The sequence below is a fragment of the Rhipicephalus sanguineus genome, chromosome 1, assembly GCF_013339695.2.
Source record: "Rhipicephalus sanguineus isolate Rsan-2018 chromosome 1, BIME_Rsan_1.4, whole genome shotgun sequence".
Taxonomy (NCBI): domain Eukaryota; kingdom Metazoa; phylum Arthropoda; class Arachnida; order Ixodida; family Ixodidae; genus Rhipicephalus; species Rhipicephalus sanguineus.
The window spans coordinates 303,243,767-303,262,758 of NC_051176.1; the positions used below are offsets into that span (position 1 = coordinate 303,243,767).

Consider the following 18,992-nt stretch of genomic DNA (forward strand, 5'->3'; position numbering starts at 1 on the left):
ACTAAGGGCAGCAACCGGTGGAGGTGCGGTTGCTGAACGACGAAATGCTGAAGATCCTCCGCCGTCGACGACGACACCGCGACGAAGTTCCGAGCCCCCGGCGCACGCCGAACGACGTCGACGTCCTGAAGACGGAACTTTGCGACCGGAAGCAGACCTGACGACGCAACGCGGAAGCAGCGGTGCAAACCGACATAGCCGTGACCCGACGCCGCGACGTAACCACAACGCAAGACGGCGGACTAGCGACCTCGACGTTCTGATCGACGGCCACAACGTCACCGCTCTCGTCGATACCGGAGCCGACTATTCCGTCATCAGTGGGCCGTTCGCAGCAAAGTTGAAGAAAGTTAGGACTGCTTGGGAAGGCCCCGAGATCCGGACCGCTGGAGGCCATCTAATAACGCCGATTGGTGTCTGCACGGCGAGAGTCACTATCAACAACCGGACTTATCCTGCGAAATTTGTAATCCTACAAAACTGCTCCAGGGATGTGATACTTGGAATGGACTTTCTAAGTGACCACGGCGCCGTCATCGACTTAAGAACCAAGTCGATAACCCTATCGTCGGAGAAAGCGACACCGCCGGATACGAACCCATCTCAACATGCCCTGAACGTGCTCGAGGATCAAGTCACCATTCCTCCTAGATCCAGCATCATAATTCCCGTCGGCACCGAAACGGCTGAATGCATCGAAGGTGTCATCGAGAGCGATCAGGGTTTGCTGCTAGACCGTGACATTTGCGTCGCAAGAGGCATTGCTCGGCTGTATGAAGGGAAAGGAAGCGTGATGCTAACGAATTTCAGCCAAGAATACAGACACCTGAGCAGGGGCACGACGATTGCGTACATCGAAGAAATCTTGGCTGTCAGCGATGCGTTTGCCTTTTAAGATTCTGACGAAGCTACAACGACAACCGCAATGCCTGAGCCATCCTTCAACGTAAATCCAAGCCTTCCCGCCCGCCAACACCAACAGCTGCGATGCCTTCTGAAGAAATACAAGGACTGTTTCTCGTCGTCATCACGGGTCCGGCAAACGCCCCTTGCTAAACACCGTATCATAACGGAAGAAAATGCTCGACCACTCCGTCAGAGTCCCTACCGGGTTTCGACGCGAGAAAGGGACGCCGTTAAGAAGCAAGTCGACGAAATGCTACGCGACGACATCATCCAGCCGTCCAAGAGTCCGTGGGCGTCTCCCGTAGTGTTAGTGAGGAAGAAGGATGGAACCCTACGTTTCTGCGTCGATTATCGTCGCCTGAACAAAATCACGAAGAAGGACGTGTACCCCCTACCACGGATAGACGACGCCCTGGATCGACTCCACAACGCGAAGTACTTTTCGTCGATGGACCTCAAGACCGGCTACTGGCAAATAGAAGTCGACGAGAGAGACCGAGAAAAGACTGCCTTTATAACACCAGACGGCCTGTTCGAGTTCAAGGTCATGCCCTTTGGTCTTTGCTCGGCACCCGCAACTTTCCAACGTGTTATGGATACAGTGCTGGCTGGCTTGAAGTGGCAGACTTGCCTCGTGCACTTGGACGACGTCGTTGTGTTTGCCTCAAACTTCGACGAACACCTCCGGCGCCTTGAAGCTGTACTTGAAACAATCAAGACCTCCGGCCTCACTTTGAAGCCTGAAAAGTGCCGCTTCGCGTACGAGGAGCTCTTGTTTTTGGGTCACGTTGTCAGCAGGGATGGTGTTCGCCCAGACCCGCGGAAAACAGCTGCCATCGCTGCCTTCCCGCCACCCAGCGACACCAAATCCGTGCGCCGTTTTCTCGGCTTGTGCGCCTACTACAGGCGCTTCGTCAAGGAATTTTCACGAATCGCCGAGCCGCTAACTCACCTCACGAAGAGCGACGTGTCATTCAAGTGGGAAACGGCGCAAATCGAAGCATTTGAAGAACTGAAACGACGCCTTCAGATGCCTCCGATACTAGCGCATTTCGATGAATACGCCGATACGGAAATCCACACCGACGCAAGCAGCGTAGGACTCGGCGCCGTCCTTGTGCAGAAGACTGCCGGGCAGGAAAGGGTCATCAGTTATGCTAGCCGGTCGCTATCAAAGGCAGAAGCGAACTATTCCACAACGGAAAAGGAGTGCCTAGCGATCATCTGGGCTACATCCAAGTTTTGCCCCTACCTCTACGGCAGGCCCTTCAAAGTTGTGAGCGACCACCACGCATTGTGTTGGCTAGCTAACTTGAAGGACCCTTCAGGTCGGCTCGCACGGTGGAGCCTACGACTTCAAGAATTCGACATTACCGTCGTTTACAAGTCCGGAAAGAAACACTCCGACGCCGACTGCTTGTCTCGTGCCCCCGTCGACCCACCACCGCCCGACGACCACGATGATGACAGCTTCTTGGGAGCCATAAGTACCGACGACTTCGCCGAACAACAGCGAGCCGACCCGGAGCTGAAGAGTCTAGTTGAATACCTGGAGGGCAGGACCATCGTTGTCCCAGAAGTATTCAGGCGAGGGTTGGCATCATTTTCCTTGAAAAACAACGTCCTCGTAAAGAAGAACTTCTCTCCTGCCCGAGCCAGCTACCTTGTCGTTGTACCTTCGGGACTGCGACCAGAAATTCTGCATGCCCTGCACGACGACCCGACGGCTGGACACCTCGGAGTTTCCCGCACGCTCGCACGAGTACAGGAAAAGTACTACTGGCCGCGCCTTGCCGCCGACGTCACTCGCTACGTAAGGACGTGCCGAGACTGTCAGCGACGAAAGACACCACCCACAAGACCAGCCGGCTTCCTTCAGCCGATCGAGCCTCCTCGGCGACCATTCCAGCAGATCGGGATGGACCTCCTGGGGCCGTTCCCAACGTCGACTTGCGGAAATAAATGGATCGTCGTGGCCACCGACTACCTCACCCGCTACGCCGAAACAAAAGCCCTGCCCAAAGGCAGTGCCGCTGAGGTAGCCAAGTTCTTCGTTGAGAGCATCGTCCTTCGACACGGCGCCCCAGAGGTTCTCATCACCGACAGAGGTACGGCGTTTACGGCTGACCTAACTCAGGCGATCTTGGAATACAGCCACACAAGCCACCGCCGGACCACCGCGTACCACCCACAGACCAACCGCCTCACCGAGCGTCTAAATAAGACCATCGCCGACATGCTGGCCATGTACGTCGACGTCGAACACAAGACGTGGGATGCCATCCTTCCGTACGTGACCTTCGCGTACAACACGGCCGTACAGGAAACGACGCAGATGACGCCGTACAAGTTGGTCTACGGACGGAGCCCGGCAACGACGCTCGACGCCATGTTACCAAACGTGACCGACGAGGAAAGCATCGACGTGACCACCTACCTACAGCGCGCCGAAGAAGCACGACAGCTCGCCCGCCTACGGATAAAGAACCAGCAGACGACTGACAGCCGCCGCTACAACCTTCGACGACGCCACATGGAATACCAACCCGGTGACCGTGTATGGGTATGGACGCCAATACGCCGACGAGGACTTAGTGAGAAGCTTCTTCGACGATACTTCGGACCGTACAGGGTACTTCGACGCCTCGGCGCACTCGACTATGAGGTTGCCCCTGACGGCATTACGAACTCTCAGCGGCGCCGTGCGCGACCTGAAGTCGACCATGTCGTGCGCCTTAAGCCGTTTTTTGCGCGTTAGCGAGCCTGGGGACTCTATTTTTTTCCTTCGTTATTGTAATTTATTTGTGTATGCACTTGTTTTGTTTTGTTTTTTCTCTTCTATGTTCTTTCATAAGCATCGGGACGATGCTTTTTCAGAGGGGGGCAATGCCACGCCCACTTCTTGTCTTGTTTTGATGTATTCGGGTTTGACCGGCAGGGACGGTTATCAACGATCGACGCTGTCCGTGAAGTAGTGTTCTAGAAGCGTCGCGATTGTAGTAGATCGGTTTGTTAAGATTGCGCCCCGCACGCGAATGTTCCAGTTTTGTCTAGAGATAACGCCGCCACCAGAGATATTGCTGGAAAGTTCGATAACGCCTCTATAAAAGCCGACGCGCTTGATCGCTTGTCAGTTGATCGACGGACGACGCCCTGTTCGCCGCTATCATTGTACAGCGTGTATTGCTGTAGTGCTAGTTCTTATTTTCCGGCCACAAGTTCGGCCAAATAAACAGTTTCACCCTGCAAAGGCCGGCTGCTGTCTTCGTCGACGTCACGACCACGTGACAATATATAAACACACCAGTGTAGATATACTATATCTATACTGGTGAAAAAAAAAGAACTTCAACTGTGTTTCTACTTCCTTGCTAACCTTTACTAAGAGCCAGCTCTTTGCCCGTGTCACTTCAGCTTGGCACAGAATGCCTTCCATGCAATGCATAACGTTCGCGTGTGCTGGAAGGCCCGACTTAGGCCTTTTAATGAGCGGGCCCGAGTCCGGCCCGGCACGCAGCCTCAAGCCCGGGCCCGTGCAGTGTTTTAGGGGCTTTTCGACGCGCTGAAAGTAGACAGTCGCGTCGAGCTTTTCTTCGTCGTTTACATTGGGCAGCATGGCGTCGAGCGTCGTTGCCGATTTCCTTTCGTGTACCAAATTGTATGGTGTCATCTGTGTCGTTTCTTGCGCGGCCGTGTTGTATGCGAAGGTCACGTACGGAAGTATGGCATCCCACGCCTTGTTGTCGACGTCACATGGCCAGCATGTCGGCGATGGTCTTGTTTAGACGCTCGGTGAGGCCATTTGTCTGTGGGTGGTAGGCGGTGGTCCGGGGGTGGCTTGTCTGGCTATATCAAGATCACCTGAGTTAGCTCCGCAGTAGAGGCCGTACCTCTGTCGGTGATGAGGACCACTGGGGCGCCATGACGCAGGAAGATGTCTTCGACAAAGAACTTCGCTACCTCGGTGGCGCTGCCTCTAGGTAAAGCCCCTGTTTCGGCGAAGCGGGTGAGGTAGTCAGACGACGATCGATTCGTTTCCGCAAGTCGGCGTAGGGAACGGCCCCAGTAGGTCCATACCGATTTGCTGAAATGGTCGGTGAGGTGGTTCGATCGGCTGAAGGAAGCCCGTTAGTCTTGTCGCATCATCTTGCGTCGCTAACAGTCTCGGCACGTCCTTACGTAGCTAGCGATGTCGGCGGCGAGTGGCGCCCGGTAGTGGCGTAGGCAGAAATTTTTTTCTTGGTGTAAGTGTGGCCGAGTGTCATTTTGTGCTCTGTATTGGCCGCGAGATCGAGCGGAGTCGCCGCCTGGCGGCTACTGGCTGAAGCGCGCCTAGTGTGGATTACTCCCTGCGTCGTCTGCTAGCCGCGTTGTGTTTGCATGTGCGCGTACGTCATGCAGGGCCTCAAAAGGCGGTTTGTTCCGTTGCGTTGGTGCAACTTTAACCGCTCGTACGTATGCCCAACACGATGTAAAGAAGCATTTGGCCTTGATCGGCTGTATATGTACTGTAATAAGATCAGTGAGTGCACTTGTCGAGAGTGCTGTGTGTGGTCGTCGTACCGTCCGTTCATGAGAGTCATATCAGTGTAGGTGCCGCTCTGTGGTTCAAGCGCATTGCAAAGTGCACTTGGCGTTGTCCTAAAGATGAGAAGTATTAAATCTCATGTGAATATAGCCTCTTAGCGGCTCGGTGGTTTTAAAAAAAAGGCTCTCATGCACTGGCGCGTTGTGGTTAGGTGTATAACTTCGGGACTGTCGTTTATAGGTTACGCGACGAGCTTTAGTTGGGTACGGTCCTGGTCCCACTGCAGGGAAATATTTCTGTCAAGTCACGTCTGACACTTAGGTACTTAAATTGTCCCCTATACAGAACAGAAAATAGAATGACACGGAAATCGCAAAACTGAGTTGCCTTGCGCAATTATAACTTGTGGCGAAATGTATACAAAGACACCCGTGTACTTCGATTAAGGTACGCGTTAAAGAGCCCTGGTGGTCAAAAATAATCTAAACGGCGTACTTTTGATTTATGCCGTAGTAATAATTTAATAATATCTTTGGTTTAACGTCCCAAAACCACGATATGATTATGAGGGACGCCATTGTGGAGGGCTCCGGAAATTTCGACCACCTGGGGTTCTTAAACGTGCACCTAAATCTAAGCACAAGGGCCTCAAACATTTTTCGCCTCTATCGAAAATGCAGCCGCCGGGATTCGATCCTGCGACCTTCGGGTCAGCAGTCGAGTGCCTTAACCACTAGACCACCTTCGCGGGGCATTTATGACGTAGTAGTAATAAAACAACAAGAAAACGTCATCCACTGTGAAAACGCCGACTGTTGCGAAGGCGAGCAACCCGTACGTTGGCAGAATGCGCTTTTCTCACAAGTAATAGTAACGTTCGGCGCGCGTCGTGCATTAATTCGGGAATGAAGAGCGCACATATTGCCAGAAAGCTGCAGTCAACGCATTTTGTTTGCCGGAAATCGGGTCAGATCGCTCACAACGAAGCGCTGTTGTGTGCGTTTGTGTACGCGCCGAGAACCGCCCTTGCGCGGTGACGGTGCTGCCACTTGTAGCTCGATCTCGAACAGAGTCGGCGCCTAGCGGCGAACGAACGAAACACCGAAGTGTGGATGCCAGTCAGCCGTGGCCGCTTCAGCAGCATTCTATGCGGTGTTTCTACTTCGTAAACTCATGATGGAAGTTGACGACGACGGTTTGGTCGACGGTGAGTAACCTGTCAGCATCTTATTCTTTGCTTTTTGCAACGGAAATTCGTAACATGTTCGTAAATTCATCGATGTATAGTTCGCAAATCCATCGATGCGGAAAACATTTGCTTGATGCGACCGCGCAAAAGGCGCTTTTAACGTGTTCTGAGGCTAATATGCGTTCTCTTTTCGTTTCCAGTGCCCTTGCCTTTGAGCACCATTCTGAACCATATCGGGGACGGTGTCAGATGCCTCGTTGAAGGCGACGAGGTCGTTGCAGCGGGCCATATTATTGAATGTAGCGCGGTCGCGTCCACGTGCTCCTCTGACGGTCCGCTGCACATAATAGCGTTCGTGCTGCAATCTTCCGGGCTAACGAAGGATCCTCATCGAGTAGACCTCAAATTGGCCAGCGATGCGAAGATAGCAGAATTGAACTGCACTTGCCCTGCAGGGTAAGTAGTACCAGTGCCACATGGCCACTTTTTATCGCGATCAGAGCCGATGCAGATCAGGTTCTGCTAAACGGCCACTCTTAACAGTGATCAGGCCCAATCGGAGACCAATCGTTAGCGGTCTACGCATCTCGGTCTTTCTGACGTCTGTGCCAAACTCGATCCGGATAAGTTTGGACCGCGCAGCAGCGACCGTTGTTGATAAATGTCGAGAAATCCTATCCGTATCGGCCTTGATCGCAAAGTGCCCGTATAATCGTCAAGTTGTTGGGATGTAGTTGGTCGCGGCATGTATCGCGATTTGTTTACATTATATGCTGACTTTCCGATTCGGGCTCTGCTAACCCCTTACTTCACATTATTGAGGCTAAAGCATTAGATGCCTCATCAAACTCGAAATTGACCTTTGGCAGCGTCAAGATCAGTGATTAAAAAATCATCATCACGTGATGACGTCACGACATGACGTCACAGATAGCAAAATTCTGCGACACATCATGACGCCATCATATGACAACGCCGCCTAGCACTGCCTCCGTGATCGGCGACCAATCACGGAGGCAGTGCATAACCAGGTGAGCTGCAGAAAACTTGCAATCACATGACGTCATCATGACGTCACACAGCGCCTCAAATTTCGGGACGTCACGTGATATCATACGATGACGCCATCACGACATTGCCGCTTTGCACTGCCTCCGAGATCGGTGGGCCGATCACGGAGGCAGTGCTAAACTAGGCGAGGTGCAGAAAGCTTGCAATCACATGACGTCACACAGCGCCCTAAATTTTGTGACGTCATACGATGACGCCATCACGACATCGCAGCTTTGCACTGCCTCCGAGATCGGCAGGCCCATCACGGAGGCAATGCTGAACTAGGCGAGGTGCAGAAAACTTGCAATGCCTCCGACCCTGGAGGCAGTGCAAAACCACGTTAGGGGCAGATAGCTTTCAAGGGAGGGGGGGGGGATCAATACACTGATTGAAGAAAAGAAAACGGCAGATCCCACGCACTGTGGGAACCAACGTAATGCGCAGCAGCTAGAAGCTCCATACATCGCCTTGTTTGTCTTTCAGGCAAATGAAGTCATTCATGTCATGACATGTAGTTCATAACTGCATGTTTGTCATGCATGCATGCATGTACTATCGGCATATACCATGCTACTGAAACCTATATTCTGGTATATACAATGCATGACCTGCCATTCACGTTCGTCACGCACTCATGTCATGGCATACCAGTTTTTGTTTATATATAGTTAACAAAACAGCTGGAAGCGCACCAAGGCAGTATCATGTAAATCACGCCGTACATGACATGCATGTCATTGCTTTCATGTTACCACCTGTCATTTATGTTCGTCATACAGTCACGTTGCGCCACACTAATTTTGGTGTATATCGAGCTAGAGAACCAGCCGAGAGCACAACATGAGTGTGGCATGTAAGTCACGCCGTACATGACGTGCATGTCATGATTTTCATGTTACGAGCTGTTATTTATGTTCATCATAACAGTTTTGGTATATACTCACTTCATCGAACGGCCGCGAGCACCCCGAGACTATGTCATGTAAGTCATGCTGTACATGACATGCATGTCATGGTTTCCAAGTTAGGACCCGTCAGTTATGTGCGTCACACTCTCTTGTCATGCCATACAAATTTAGGTGCACATACATCTAGCGAAAGAAACAGTCGGAAGAGCACCAAGACCGCGTGAATCATGCCGTTCACGACATGCATGTCATGATTTTCACGTTATGACCTGCGATTAATGTTAGTTGTACAGACATGTCATGCCATACCAATTTTGGTGTAGGTCCCATTAACGAAACAGCCCCGAGAGCACAATGTCGTAGGCGGCTAGATATAGATACATACGCCCAAAGTTGCAGAAGTTCGCCAAGAAATGCTTCACGTTTAAAAAAGATGCCTTTTGCCTATGATTCATCTAGTCGAATGCATAAGGAACCCTGTTAGTTTTTTAGAATCAGTGGCACCTAGTAAATGTCAAAAGTAGACTGAACAATAATTTGCACACTTTTCCTTTCAGCACATCTCACAAGTGCAAGCACTGTGTTGCTGTGCTGTTGCACATAAACAAAGTGAGACAATTGTCGCTTCTATCATCAACTGACTTGCCCCAGTCATGGGGACAGCACGCAAGATACACTGTAAAACAGAAGTATGGGCCTGCCCTCATAACTCAACTACCATGCTGCCCCAAGGTATGTACATCAACTTCACTGCCCATACATAGCGTTATCCCTAAAGTTATTAACAGACTCTTCTAGTTAATCAATAACGGTGATGGGGGAAGAAGGGCTTGAGTGACTTCAGGGTGCAAAATGCAAATAGATGTAAGCAGAGGATGCGGGTTGCCACGAAAGGCATGTGTTGACATATTTTATTGCTTATTGTCAGCTGCTCAACTGATCCCAATCAGTTCAAAATAAGGAGTTCACTTTTGTAATTAAGAGCAGCAACTTTTCATACATTTTTACAATGCAGTCAAGACAATGTTGCATAGCAAGAAATGTTTTAACTTGTTTCACCCATGCACATGAACACACCAACATGTAAAATGATTGCTCTTTTTTTATTATTTAATAATGAACAATTTGCCAGTTTTAAAAATAATTTAGCTTGTTTTAAAAATTTTTATAAAAATGGCATACGCTTCCTTGCCCACAAAAAAACTTAACCTTTGAAATGAATGGTCCAGATTCCACATGGTTTTTTCTTTTAAATATTTCAATTGCCATGAATCAAAATTATTCAATACGTTCTAAAAGACCGGGCGTGCAAACAAGGCCACAAGAAAGAAGACAAGACACCACAAACGCCATTTACGGTGTCTTGTCGTCTTTCTTGTGTCCATGTTTGCCATGCCCGGTCTCTTAGAATGCATACCTACCAACTAGCTCGGCTATCTGTTATCCTAATCTTATTCGATACTTTGCCCCGACATACCTAACACACTTGTTCTATTTATTTTGCTAAGCTAAAGTTACAATCAAGTAATCAATATTTTAAGCCAAGACAGTAGTGTTAAAATCATGTGAATTTACTGGGTACATTTATCTAGTTTCAGGAACCTGTGCTTTCTCGGCCGCAGGAAGGAGTTCTAAAAAGGCTGATGCGTGGCCTACCATATGCTTGCTCGGCAGAATTGCATGTGACAAAGAAGCCAAGACAAGGTGCAGACATCTTTCTTTATTAAAACTTCATTTTGTTCGCTACATGATATATGCCTATGGAGCAGAAACATGGAGGCTTTTGACTAGGCTTCAACTTAAATTGAGGATGTCGCAGTGAGCTATGGAAAGGAAAATGATAGGTGTAATCTTAAGGAACAAGAAGAGAGCAGAACAGGAGTATGTCGGGGGACGAACAGGTGTTAAGGACATCTTAGTCGAAATCAAGAAGAAATGGGCAGGGCATGCACCGCATAGGCAAGATAACCATTGGTCATTAAAAGTAACAGACTGAATTCCAAGAGGGCAAGTGCACGAGGGGGAGACAAAGTTGGGTGGACACACGAGATTAAAAAGTTAACGGGGATAACCTGGCCGCAGCAAGCAAAGGACCAGGTTGTTTGGCGAAACGTGGGAGAGGTGCTTGCCCTGCAGTGGACACAGTGAGTCAGACAATGGTGATGCTAGTGGGGATCCTAAACTAAACAGTAAAATATGTAATCAGAAGAACAAGTTGTGTTTAGAAAGCAAACATTACATTACACTACATTCGTCTTTTTCTTGAATGAGAAGAAAAGGACAATGGAATTGTGAATTTAAATGAAGTAATGCATAAAGAAAAAAAAGGCACTCATGATAACATTCTGTAACACACGTTGTTATATACATTAAATGCACAGCATCTATACTGTACTAAAATATAGTCAGAATATCGTGCCTTACGTGCAAATGACATTACGAGTGTCTGAGTCAAATGAAACGTGAACAGAGAATGCAGCAAAAGAATATGGAAGTGTTATAGTTTATCCCTATTTTTGGAGCAAGTATCCTTACTGCCTCTTAAAATTCCTTTCTTTTGTTTACGTGGTATTTTGTTTGAAACTCTAGTTCCTGCAAATTATAGTAGATGTTTTCTATTAACATAGTTAGTAGGCAGAAGAACTTCATTCATTCATTTTAAAATTCCGACCGTCACACGGATCTGACGCTAAGCTATTTATCGATGTTCAAATAATTCTGCGTTTTTAGGGTGCATGCGTATTGATTGAAAGCCATACATATGGTGTTTGACTCAACTTTTCGTGACAAAGAATGTGTACTGCTGCATCCACAGGGCTCTCCACACCCAACAAGCACACCAACGACACCAGACCTGATGAAAGAGCCAAGCCCTGCTCAATGCTTGAGCTTATAAGAAAGTCAGAAAAGCCAGATTTCAATTCCTTCTTGGAAGAAGCATGTGAAGCATTTAATGACAGCACAGTTAGCGAAATAGAAAGGCTAACTTTGTCCCAATCTGCTAGTGACGATTGGCACAGCTATCGGAAAGGCATTGCCACAAGCACAATTTGTCACATGTTTAAAACAAAAGCACACAAGCTCAAATCAGAGCCACGGCCCCACGACTTGTCAGCATTAATGAAGGCAGTTTTGAAAAGTTCAAAATTCCAAACAAAGGCCATGAAGGAGGGAAGTGAAAAAGAAAGCGAAGCAAGGAGAAGGTATATATCAGTAATGAATGCAGATGGACACACTGTCGTTGTGAGGCAGAGTGGATTCGTAGTGAGCAAAGAATTTCCTGTTGTCGGTTGCTCCCCTGATGGCATTGTGAACTTTGAATGTGCTTGCTGCACAGGAAAGAGAAGCATGCTTGAGATAAAGTGCCCTCAGAAGGTTTCAAATGCTCTCAGTAAGGAGAACCCCAAACCAGCATACTTTACACAAATTCAGGTGCAGATGGGTGTGCTGGGAATTGGATCCTGTGACTTCTTTGTGTATGAATGTGAAGATGTCTGGAAGTTGCTGCACATAGCATTCCAAAAGGAATACTTTGAACAGTGCCTCAGTTCAGTGAGGCTAATTTATAGTGAGTACCTCTATAATGCACTTAGGGCATTTTAACATAGTGAACTTAAGACAATAATAATAATTGTTAGAGTTTAACATTCTACAACCATGATATGATTATGAGGGATGCTGTAGTGGAGGGCTCAGGAAATTGCAACCACCTGGTGTTCGTTAACGTGTACCTAAATCTAAGCACACAGGCCAACACATCTCTTCAGTTTGTGCCTAAAGTTCATTACATGTGGTGTTAAAGGCCGTTAAATCATGTTTGCTTTTCTGCTTCTGTGTTTATGTCATAACCAATTCATCCGTCATTAGACACTATGGATAATTTGATATCTTACTATTGCTGCTATGTAGAAAGACATTTTCTTGTCAAAAAATGTTGCTCGAATTTTGTGGAAGGGAACATCTTCCACAAACACTGAACCTGTCTTGATCAACATGGATGTCTGAACAAAAAGGAAACCAAGAGCATTCTTATGTATGGTCTTCCATATATGCCTGAAAATTGTCTCCTTCCTAAGTGTTGACTGGGCTCTATGCTGTCTAGTTCGATCAATAACGAGTCTGCACACTTGCAGCAGTACATGGCTGACAACCCTTTCTGTACAGTATGTTGACTTTCCGTTTTTTACTTTTAAATTTCATAGTGTTGCAAATGATCTTATACATTTTTGAGTAATGTTTTTCACAGTAGCATTGTGCATTGAATATGTGAACAAGAATAAAGGCAGTTTTCACAGTTATGCCTGCTTCATCATTCCACTCTTAACCTCTTATACTTTTCTTTGAATTTAGTTGTTGCCATACTGATATTTATTTCATTGAAATAACTTACAGGCACAAACAAAACAAGTACATTGGGTAAAGAGAGCTTCAAAAAAAGGTTACACGGTGCACACAACCTATCATTATATGAACTAAAAAACATAGTAATTATAAATGAAGAAACGTACATGGAACTACAAACATGCAAGTTAATCACTATATTTCAAAACTGATATTACGTAAATAGCAGTTGTTAGACAGCCTACAACCATACAATGAAGAATGATGCATATAGTAATAATAGCTAGAGGCGTGTGAATAGTGAAATTTCCTCTCGGATCGAATAGTGCCGAATAATGGCTAGAAATATCGAATACAAGAGATTTTATTGAAAGTTGAAAGAAAGAACAAGGAAATGAAATCTACTTATGTCCTAGAGCACATAAGCTACTGAAACACTACAAATTACAATGCAGAAACACAAGCCGTTCCACATGACCTGGCTTCAGGCTCTCGTGCCGTGATATTACAGCGTTTCCTGCAGTTGACAACATGCGCTCACTGGGCACCTCAGTAGCAGGGATGGGAAGGTATCGCTAACAATTATGGCAGTACCTCAAGAAAGTACAGCGCCATGCTCTTTCCAGTATTTCAAAGGATCATCCTTTCTTGGGATCAGCGGCTCATTGAAGTATTTTTGAACCTCTTGACTATAAGGGCTGAGCTCAGTGTGCTGGTTATTTTTTGACGCTAACAGTTAGAGCCTCCCAGACTGTTCCCTGGCCTTCTTTGCTGGAGCCATGACGTTTGGAAATGACATATTTTTCAAAAATAAACATGCGCTTGCTTTTTAACCAACATATTAGTGCAAGTTTGATGAAGTTTAACGATGTTAGCGTTAGTTTTAGCTACCCCACCCTAACAAAACGTCACGATTGGCCTTTGTCACGTTTCAGGTATTCGTTCTGTCAAATTATTCAAAACTTCAAATACTAGCTGTTCGAAAGCCGAATTGAAATATTCGACAAGGCATTATTCGATTCGAATTCGAAACTCGAACATTCGCAGACCCCTAATATGAGCATGAAAAAAGTCGCCATTAAGATCAAACATTAGAAAGTGCTTAGTTGTAAGTGAACACATAAAAAAAAGGCAAGGAGCATACGCAGACAAATCTTTAAAGAAATGTGCGTTTACAAAATTATGGCTACAAGATGACAAAGATAAGCCACATTTGTGTCTGTAGACTCTGTTTACGGCTTAGCAATTTGGTAGAAATTTGTCCTCGCCCAAAATTGGCTTCGACAAATTTACTATACCAGCAAGCAACACGATAACTTTGTCAAAGACTGGCAAGAGCTGGATCGGGTACCTTTGCTGCAGAATTTTGAAGGCTTTTACACGTTGAATGGCTCTTTCTACATGTACCCTTCCTCGCGCAATAGCCTGATTTTTGTGTGCTTCGTGTTCTTCAAGCTGTTGCCGTTTCTTTAAAAATGGAGGCCTATCCATGTTGACCCTAGCTTCGTCACAGAGATTCTCTATTAGAAAGCCTTTGTCTACCATCACTCTGTCTACATAGGCCGTGCACATGTTAAGGACATTTGAATGAGCAGTTAGTTGCGTGTCTGATGCACGACCTCCAAATGATTTTCCTACTAAAGTTATCATGCCACTTGGAGCGACGCCAATCAATACTTTGATTGTGTACTGGCGTTTGTACTGGCTGTAGGTAAGTAGCCGTGATGTTAAGTCACGTGGCCTTTCAAGTGGAACCTCTGTGCAATCTAGCACAATGCGAGTTTCCTTGTAGTTTTTGAAGTAAATGGTTAGGTTTTCCTGGACAGATTCTTTGCTTGGGAAAAACATTGCCTCTCCAAGTATGCTTGCAAGAATACATATCGCATTTTTCAAAATATTTGAAACAGTTGTACGGTGAACAGAAAAGAGAACCGATAAAAAGCTCAAGCTTACATTGTGGTAAAGCTTCACAAAAACCATTAGCACAGTGTCTTCATCACTCAATGCAAAACCTCTTGGGATGGATTCAATGCGCAAGGCAGTGAACTCTTCAATAATGTTCTTCAGCAGCTGCAAACATGGCAATCCTGTAAGCACTTTCACAGTGTGATCTGTCTGAACAGCAGCACATGAAAGGAGAGGCTTGGGACGGCCGATGACTTGGAGAGGATTCGCCTGCACGCAGGCATCCCGTAGTGTGCCAGCATGTGTACACACGATTGCGGCGAACTGTTCAAGGAGGTCATCTTGTGGCACTGTAATGAATATGGAAAACTTAATGTGACTTAACTCGAGCAGTGTACCTGACTGTGTGCAACTTGGGTTAATGTGTACTGCAGAGGCATTGGTGCGGGAAGGTGGGCGCTGCCCATAAATTAGCAGATATATTTGTTTTCTACACAAGCAATGTAATGTTGCAATGAGGCTTGCACGAGGGAACTTCCATATTTTTGCCACAACAATTACACATTTATTTTGTGCACCTCACAATGCACCGTTATACTGGCTTCGCTCCCCCCTCCTACCCTCCAGGCAAATGGGAAAACTATGCCTCTGTAATACTGGTTACACCAAGTCCACTTCCTGGTCATACCAAGCCAGAGTGCTAGCTAACAAAAATGGTACTCAAGTTCCTAATATCGTGCAAACATACCTTCATCTGTGGTCTCCACAGCAGGCCAATCTTCTTGAACACAGGTGTGATCTGCACAATACATAATTGACTTTTGCAGTAAAAAAGTTATGCACACATTTACTTTGTTCACCTCACAATGCACAGTTATACTGCCTTCACTCCCCCCTCCTACCCTCCAGGCACATGGGAAAACTATGCCTCTAGAATACTGGTTACACCAAGTCCACTTTCTCGTCATACCAAGCCAGAGTGCTAGCTAACAAAAACGGTACTCAAGTTCTTAATATCGTGCAAACATACCTTCATCTGTGGTCTCCACAGCAGGCCAATCTTCTTGAACACAGGTGTGATCTGCACAATACATAATTGACTTTTGCAGTAAAAACGTTATGCACACATTTACTTTGTTCACCTCACAATGCTCAGTTATACTACCTTCACTCCCCCCTCCTACCCTCCAGGCACATGGGAAAACTATGCCTCTGGAATACTGGTTACACCAAGTCCACTTCCTCGTCATACCAAGCCAGAGTGCTAGCTAACGAAAACGGTACTCAATTTCCTAATATTGTTACGGGGAGAATATAGTAACGAGAGTGTGCGGAAACGCAACGTTTTGCGAAAGCAGGACTTCAAGATTTGGAGACACTATATAGTCACCGTCGGGTACAGGTGGTACAGGTGAGACGCCGACGTAAGTAACTGTCCGTGGAGGAAGGCGAAGGTGGTCTGCGGAACAGAGCCGGCTTGGAGGGCAACCGGGAGGGTCAACAGCAGTAGGTAGAGCGAGTTGCACAACGCCGGCAGAACAGTCTATCAAGGCCGAGTGTTCCGACAAGAAATCAAGTCCCAAAATTAGGTCGTGAGGGCAATGTTCTAGGACGTAAAACATAACCGATGTGTGGTGTCCGGCGACGGTCACACGAGCTGAACACACGCCAATCACGGCAGCTGTTCCACCATCGGCAGTTCGGACCGCAGGGCTTGGGGCAGGAGTAACGACTTTTTTTAGGCGTGTTCTGAGGTCAGCGTTCATAACAGACACGTGCGCGCCAGTGTCAATAAGGGCCGTAACTGGTACACCGTCCACGTCTACACTGATAAGGTTCCGATGTGCGGGCAGGGTCAGTAGAGGATTTTGGCATCGGGTCGTGATTGCAGCATCACCTCTAGGAGCTGCTCCCGTCAGTTTTCCGGAGGTGAGCGCCGGAAGGAGCTTGGGGACGGCGATCGACGAGATGGGGGCGAGCGGGAAAAACGGCGTTGCGGCGAAGGTGAGCGGCTGAGTCGAGTGGGCAAAGAAGTGTCAGGCATGAGCGGCTGTGTTTGCGGCGATGAGCGTGGATTACCGGGAGGAAGGCGATGGGACGGAAAGTAAGGCCATGGTGTCGAGTTAGACCATGAACGGCAGTGACGAGAAATATGGCCTACACGACCGCAGTTGAAACATATTGGCCGGTCGTCTGGTGTGCGCCATTCCGCCGGGTTACGATAACGTGGGGGAGCGGAAAAACGTCGGTTCGGTGTGACAGCAACAGGTGGAGTTGGTGGAGCATATTCAGGTCGATGAATTGAGCAGATGTTGTTCAGGCCGACGTTGGCCAGTTCCTGACGTACGACGGACTGGATGAGGGAGACGGTGGCGTGATGGTTGTCGGAGTTGAGGGTTGGTGACGTGAGCGGAGCAGCGGCTTCGATTTCTCGGCGGACAATACGGACAACATCACTGGAACTTTCCGTAGAAGGCAGGCGGGGGTCTTCACAGGTGGATGTAGCAGCCGTGTTAGGTAGGCGTGTAAACTGGTGGAGAACACGGCGGCTCTTAGCTTCCTCAAAGCGCCGGCATTCGGAAATGATGTCTTGTACGGTAGACGAGTTCTTGAATACAAGCAGGTGAAAGGCATCATCTGCTATACCCTTGATGACATGGGCAACCTTATCGGCTTCCGACATCTGCGAATCCACCCTGCGGCACAAAGCAAGCACGTCCTGAATGTACGTAAGGTAGGATTCGGTGCATGTCTGAACGCGAGACGCGAGCTCTTTTTGGGCGGAGCGCTGACGTCCCAGAGGTCTGCCAAATAGCTCCCGAAGCTTTTGCTTGCATAACTCCCAGCTGGTCAGCTCTTCCTCGTGCGTTTCATACCAGACCTTCGCGGTGTCGGTTAGGTAAAAGATCACATTGGCCAGCATGAGCGTTGGGTCCCATCGCATACGTACGCCCACACGCTCGTATGTCTTTAGCCAGTCTTCTACGTCAACACTATCGGTGCCCGAAAAGGTACCTGGGTCTCTCGGGGGCTCCAAGATGAGGGTTGACGGCCCGGTTGGAGAACGCACAGTAGCCGCTGAAGGGTCGGCATTGTTGACTTCCGTCGCCATTGAAGAGGCAACTAGGCGCCCGCTGCGAAGCTTCGTCTTGCGTGAAGTTAATACCCAGCACCTCCACCAAAGATGTTACGGGGAGAATATATTTACAATATATATACAGGGAATAAACTCAGCGGCTGGCAAGATGGCGCCCAGCTTGCAGGGTCTGTCAACGTCGTCTTTCTTGTCTTCTTCGTTGTCCTTTTTAGCCCGTTACAATATCAAGCAAACATACCTTCATCTGTGGTCTCCACAGCAGGACAATCTTCCTGAATACAGGCGTGACCTGCACAATACATCATTGATTTTTGCAGTAAAAGTTATGCACAACACGTCACGACAGTTAGGCACATCCCGTTAGGAAGAATCTGAGTCAACATTTACCAAGCGCAGCCAAAATTAGTTTTGTAATCGTCTGAGACAATGAGAAATAAATGAAATTTCTAACTCACCAGCAACATCGCTTGTTATATTTATGGGCCCCTGTGATTGCCTGGAAACAGGGATCCTTTTTGCTGTTGGAAAAAAAAAACAAAGAATTAATCGGGGGCGTGAACGTTTGAAAGCACGCGGGTAACCTTCACCGAAAAAGATGTTCGAAGGTAGGTACATTCGAGCTATCGGGCAACATAGGCGTAACTAAATTCGTTCGCAGGCTGGAATGATAACACGCATCGATACAAAACACTCACTTACCCGGTGGCTTGCGAGGTAGCTTATGTCTGTCAAATTTGCGCTTTGTCAAGTTCAGTGTCGGAAGTGCGTCAGGCCTCAATCTCTTCCGCGAAAACCCTTAAAAAAAGAGAGCGAGCGAGAAGAATATATTCATCAAGATCAGCAGTGGCGATAAACTCGCTCGCGCATTTTCATCGCTTACGTGGCGAGTGGGGGCTCATAAAACGATACCCTTTACTATGCACCAGATCATGCATGCACACTTGCCGCGTTTCGGTGCACGTACTTGCCCTGCGGAACAGAGAACTGTTCTCGCGACCGTGTAAACACAATGGAACATGCGCGAACTTCAAAAGGGCTCGGGGACTCTCGTTTAAACAGACTCAT

General features: G+C 47.7%; 2 protein-coding genes across 4 annotated transcripts; both read right to left on the reverse strand.

The window, feature by feature from the left end:
- Positions 1-13,710: 13,710 nt before the first annotated feature.
- On the reverse strand, positions 13,711-15,021 carry LOC125756904 (uncharacterized). The gene has a single exon (XM_049411963.1). It carries the CDS (start codon positions 14,903-14,905, stop codon positions 14,165-14,167), a length of 741 nt encoding a protein of 246 aa, XP_049267920.1. The 5' UTR covers positions 14,906-15,021; the 3' UTR covers positions 13,711-14,164.
- Positions 15,022-15,024: 3 nt separating this feature from the next.
- LOC119379385 (uncharacterized) lies at positions 15,025-18,670 on the reverse strand. Of its 3 annotated transcripts, XM_037648704.2 has the most exons (6): positions 18,627-18,670; positions 18,383-18,445; positions 18,166-18,216; positions 15,861-15,911; positions 15,579-15,629; positions 15,025-15,180 (listed from the first exon to the last, which is right to left on the reverse strand). In XM_037648704.2, the coding sequence occupies exons 2-6, from the start codon at positions 18,389-18,391 to the stop codon at positions 15,025-15,027; spliced, it is 318 nt and encodes a 105-aa protein (XP_037504632.1). In that variant the 5' UTR covers positions 18,392-18,445; positions 18,627-18,670. The 3 variants fall into 3 exon arrangements, with proteins under 3 accessions (XP_037504632.1, XP_049267921.1, XP_049267922.1); XM_049411964.1 differs by lacking the exon at positions 15,861-15,911; XM_049411965.1 differs by lacking the exon at positions 15,579-15,629.
- Positions 18,671-18,992: the final 322 nt, after the last annotated feature.

Coding starts and splice junctions, on each gene's coding strand:
- LOC119379385 (XM_037648704.2), bottom strand. Junction 15,912..18,165: donor TGTGGAGACCACAGATGAAG/GTATGTTTGCTT, acceptor TGTATTGTGCAG/ATCACACCTGTGTTCAAGAA. Junction 15,181..15,578: donor TGTGGAGACCACAGATGAAG/GTATGTTTGCAC, acceptor TATTCATTACAG/TGCCACAAGATGACCTCCTT.
- LOC125756904 (XM_049411963.1), bottom strand. CDS start 14,905: ATGGTTTTTGTGAAGCTTTACCACAATGTAAGCTTGAGCTTTTTATCG.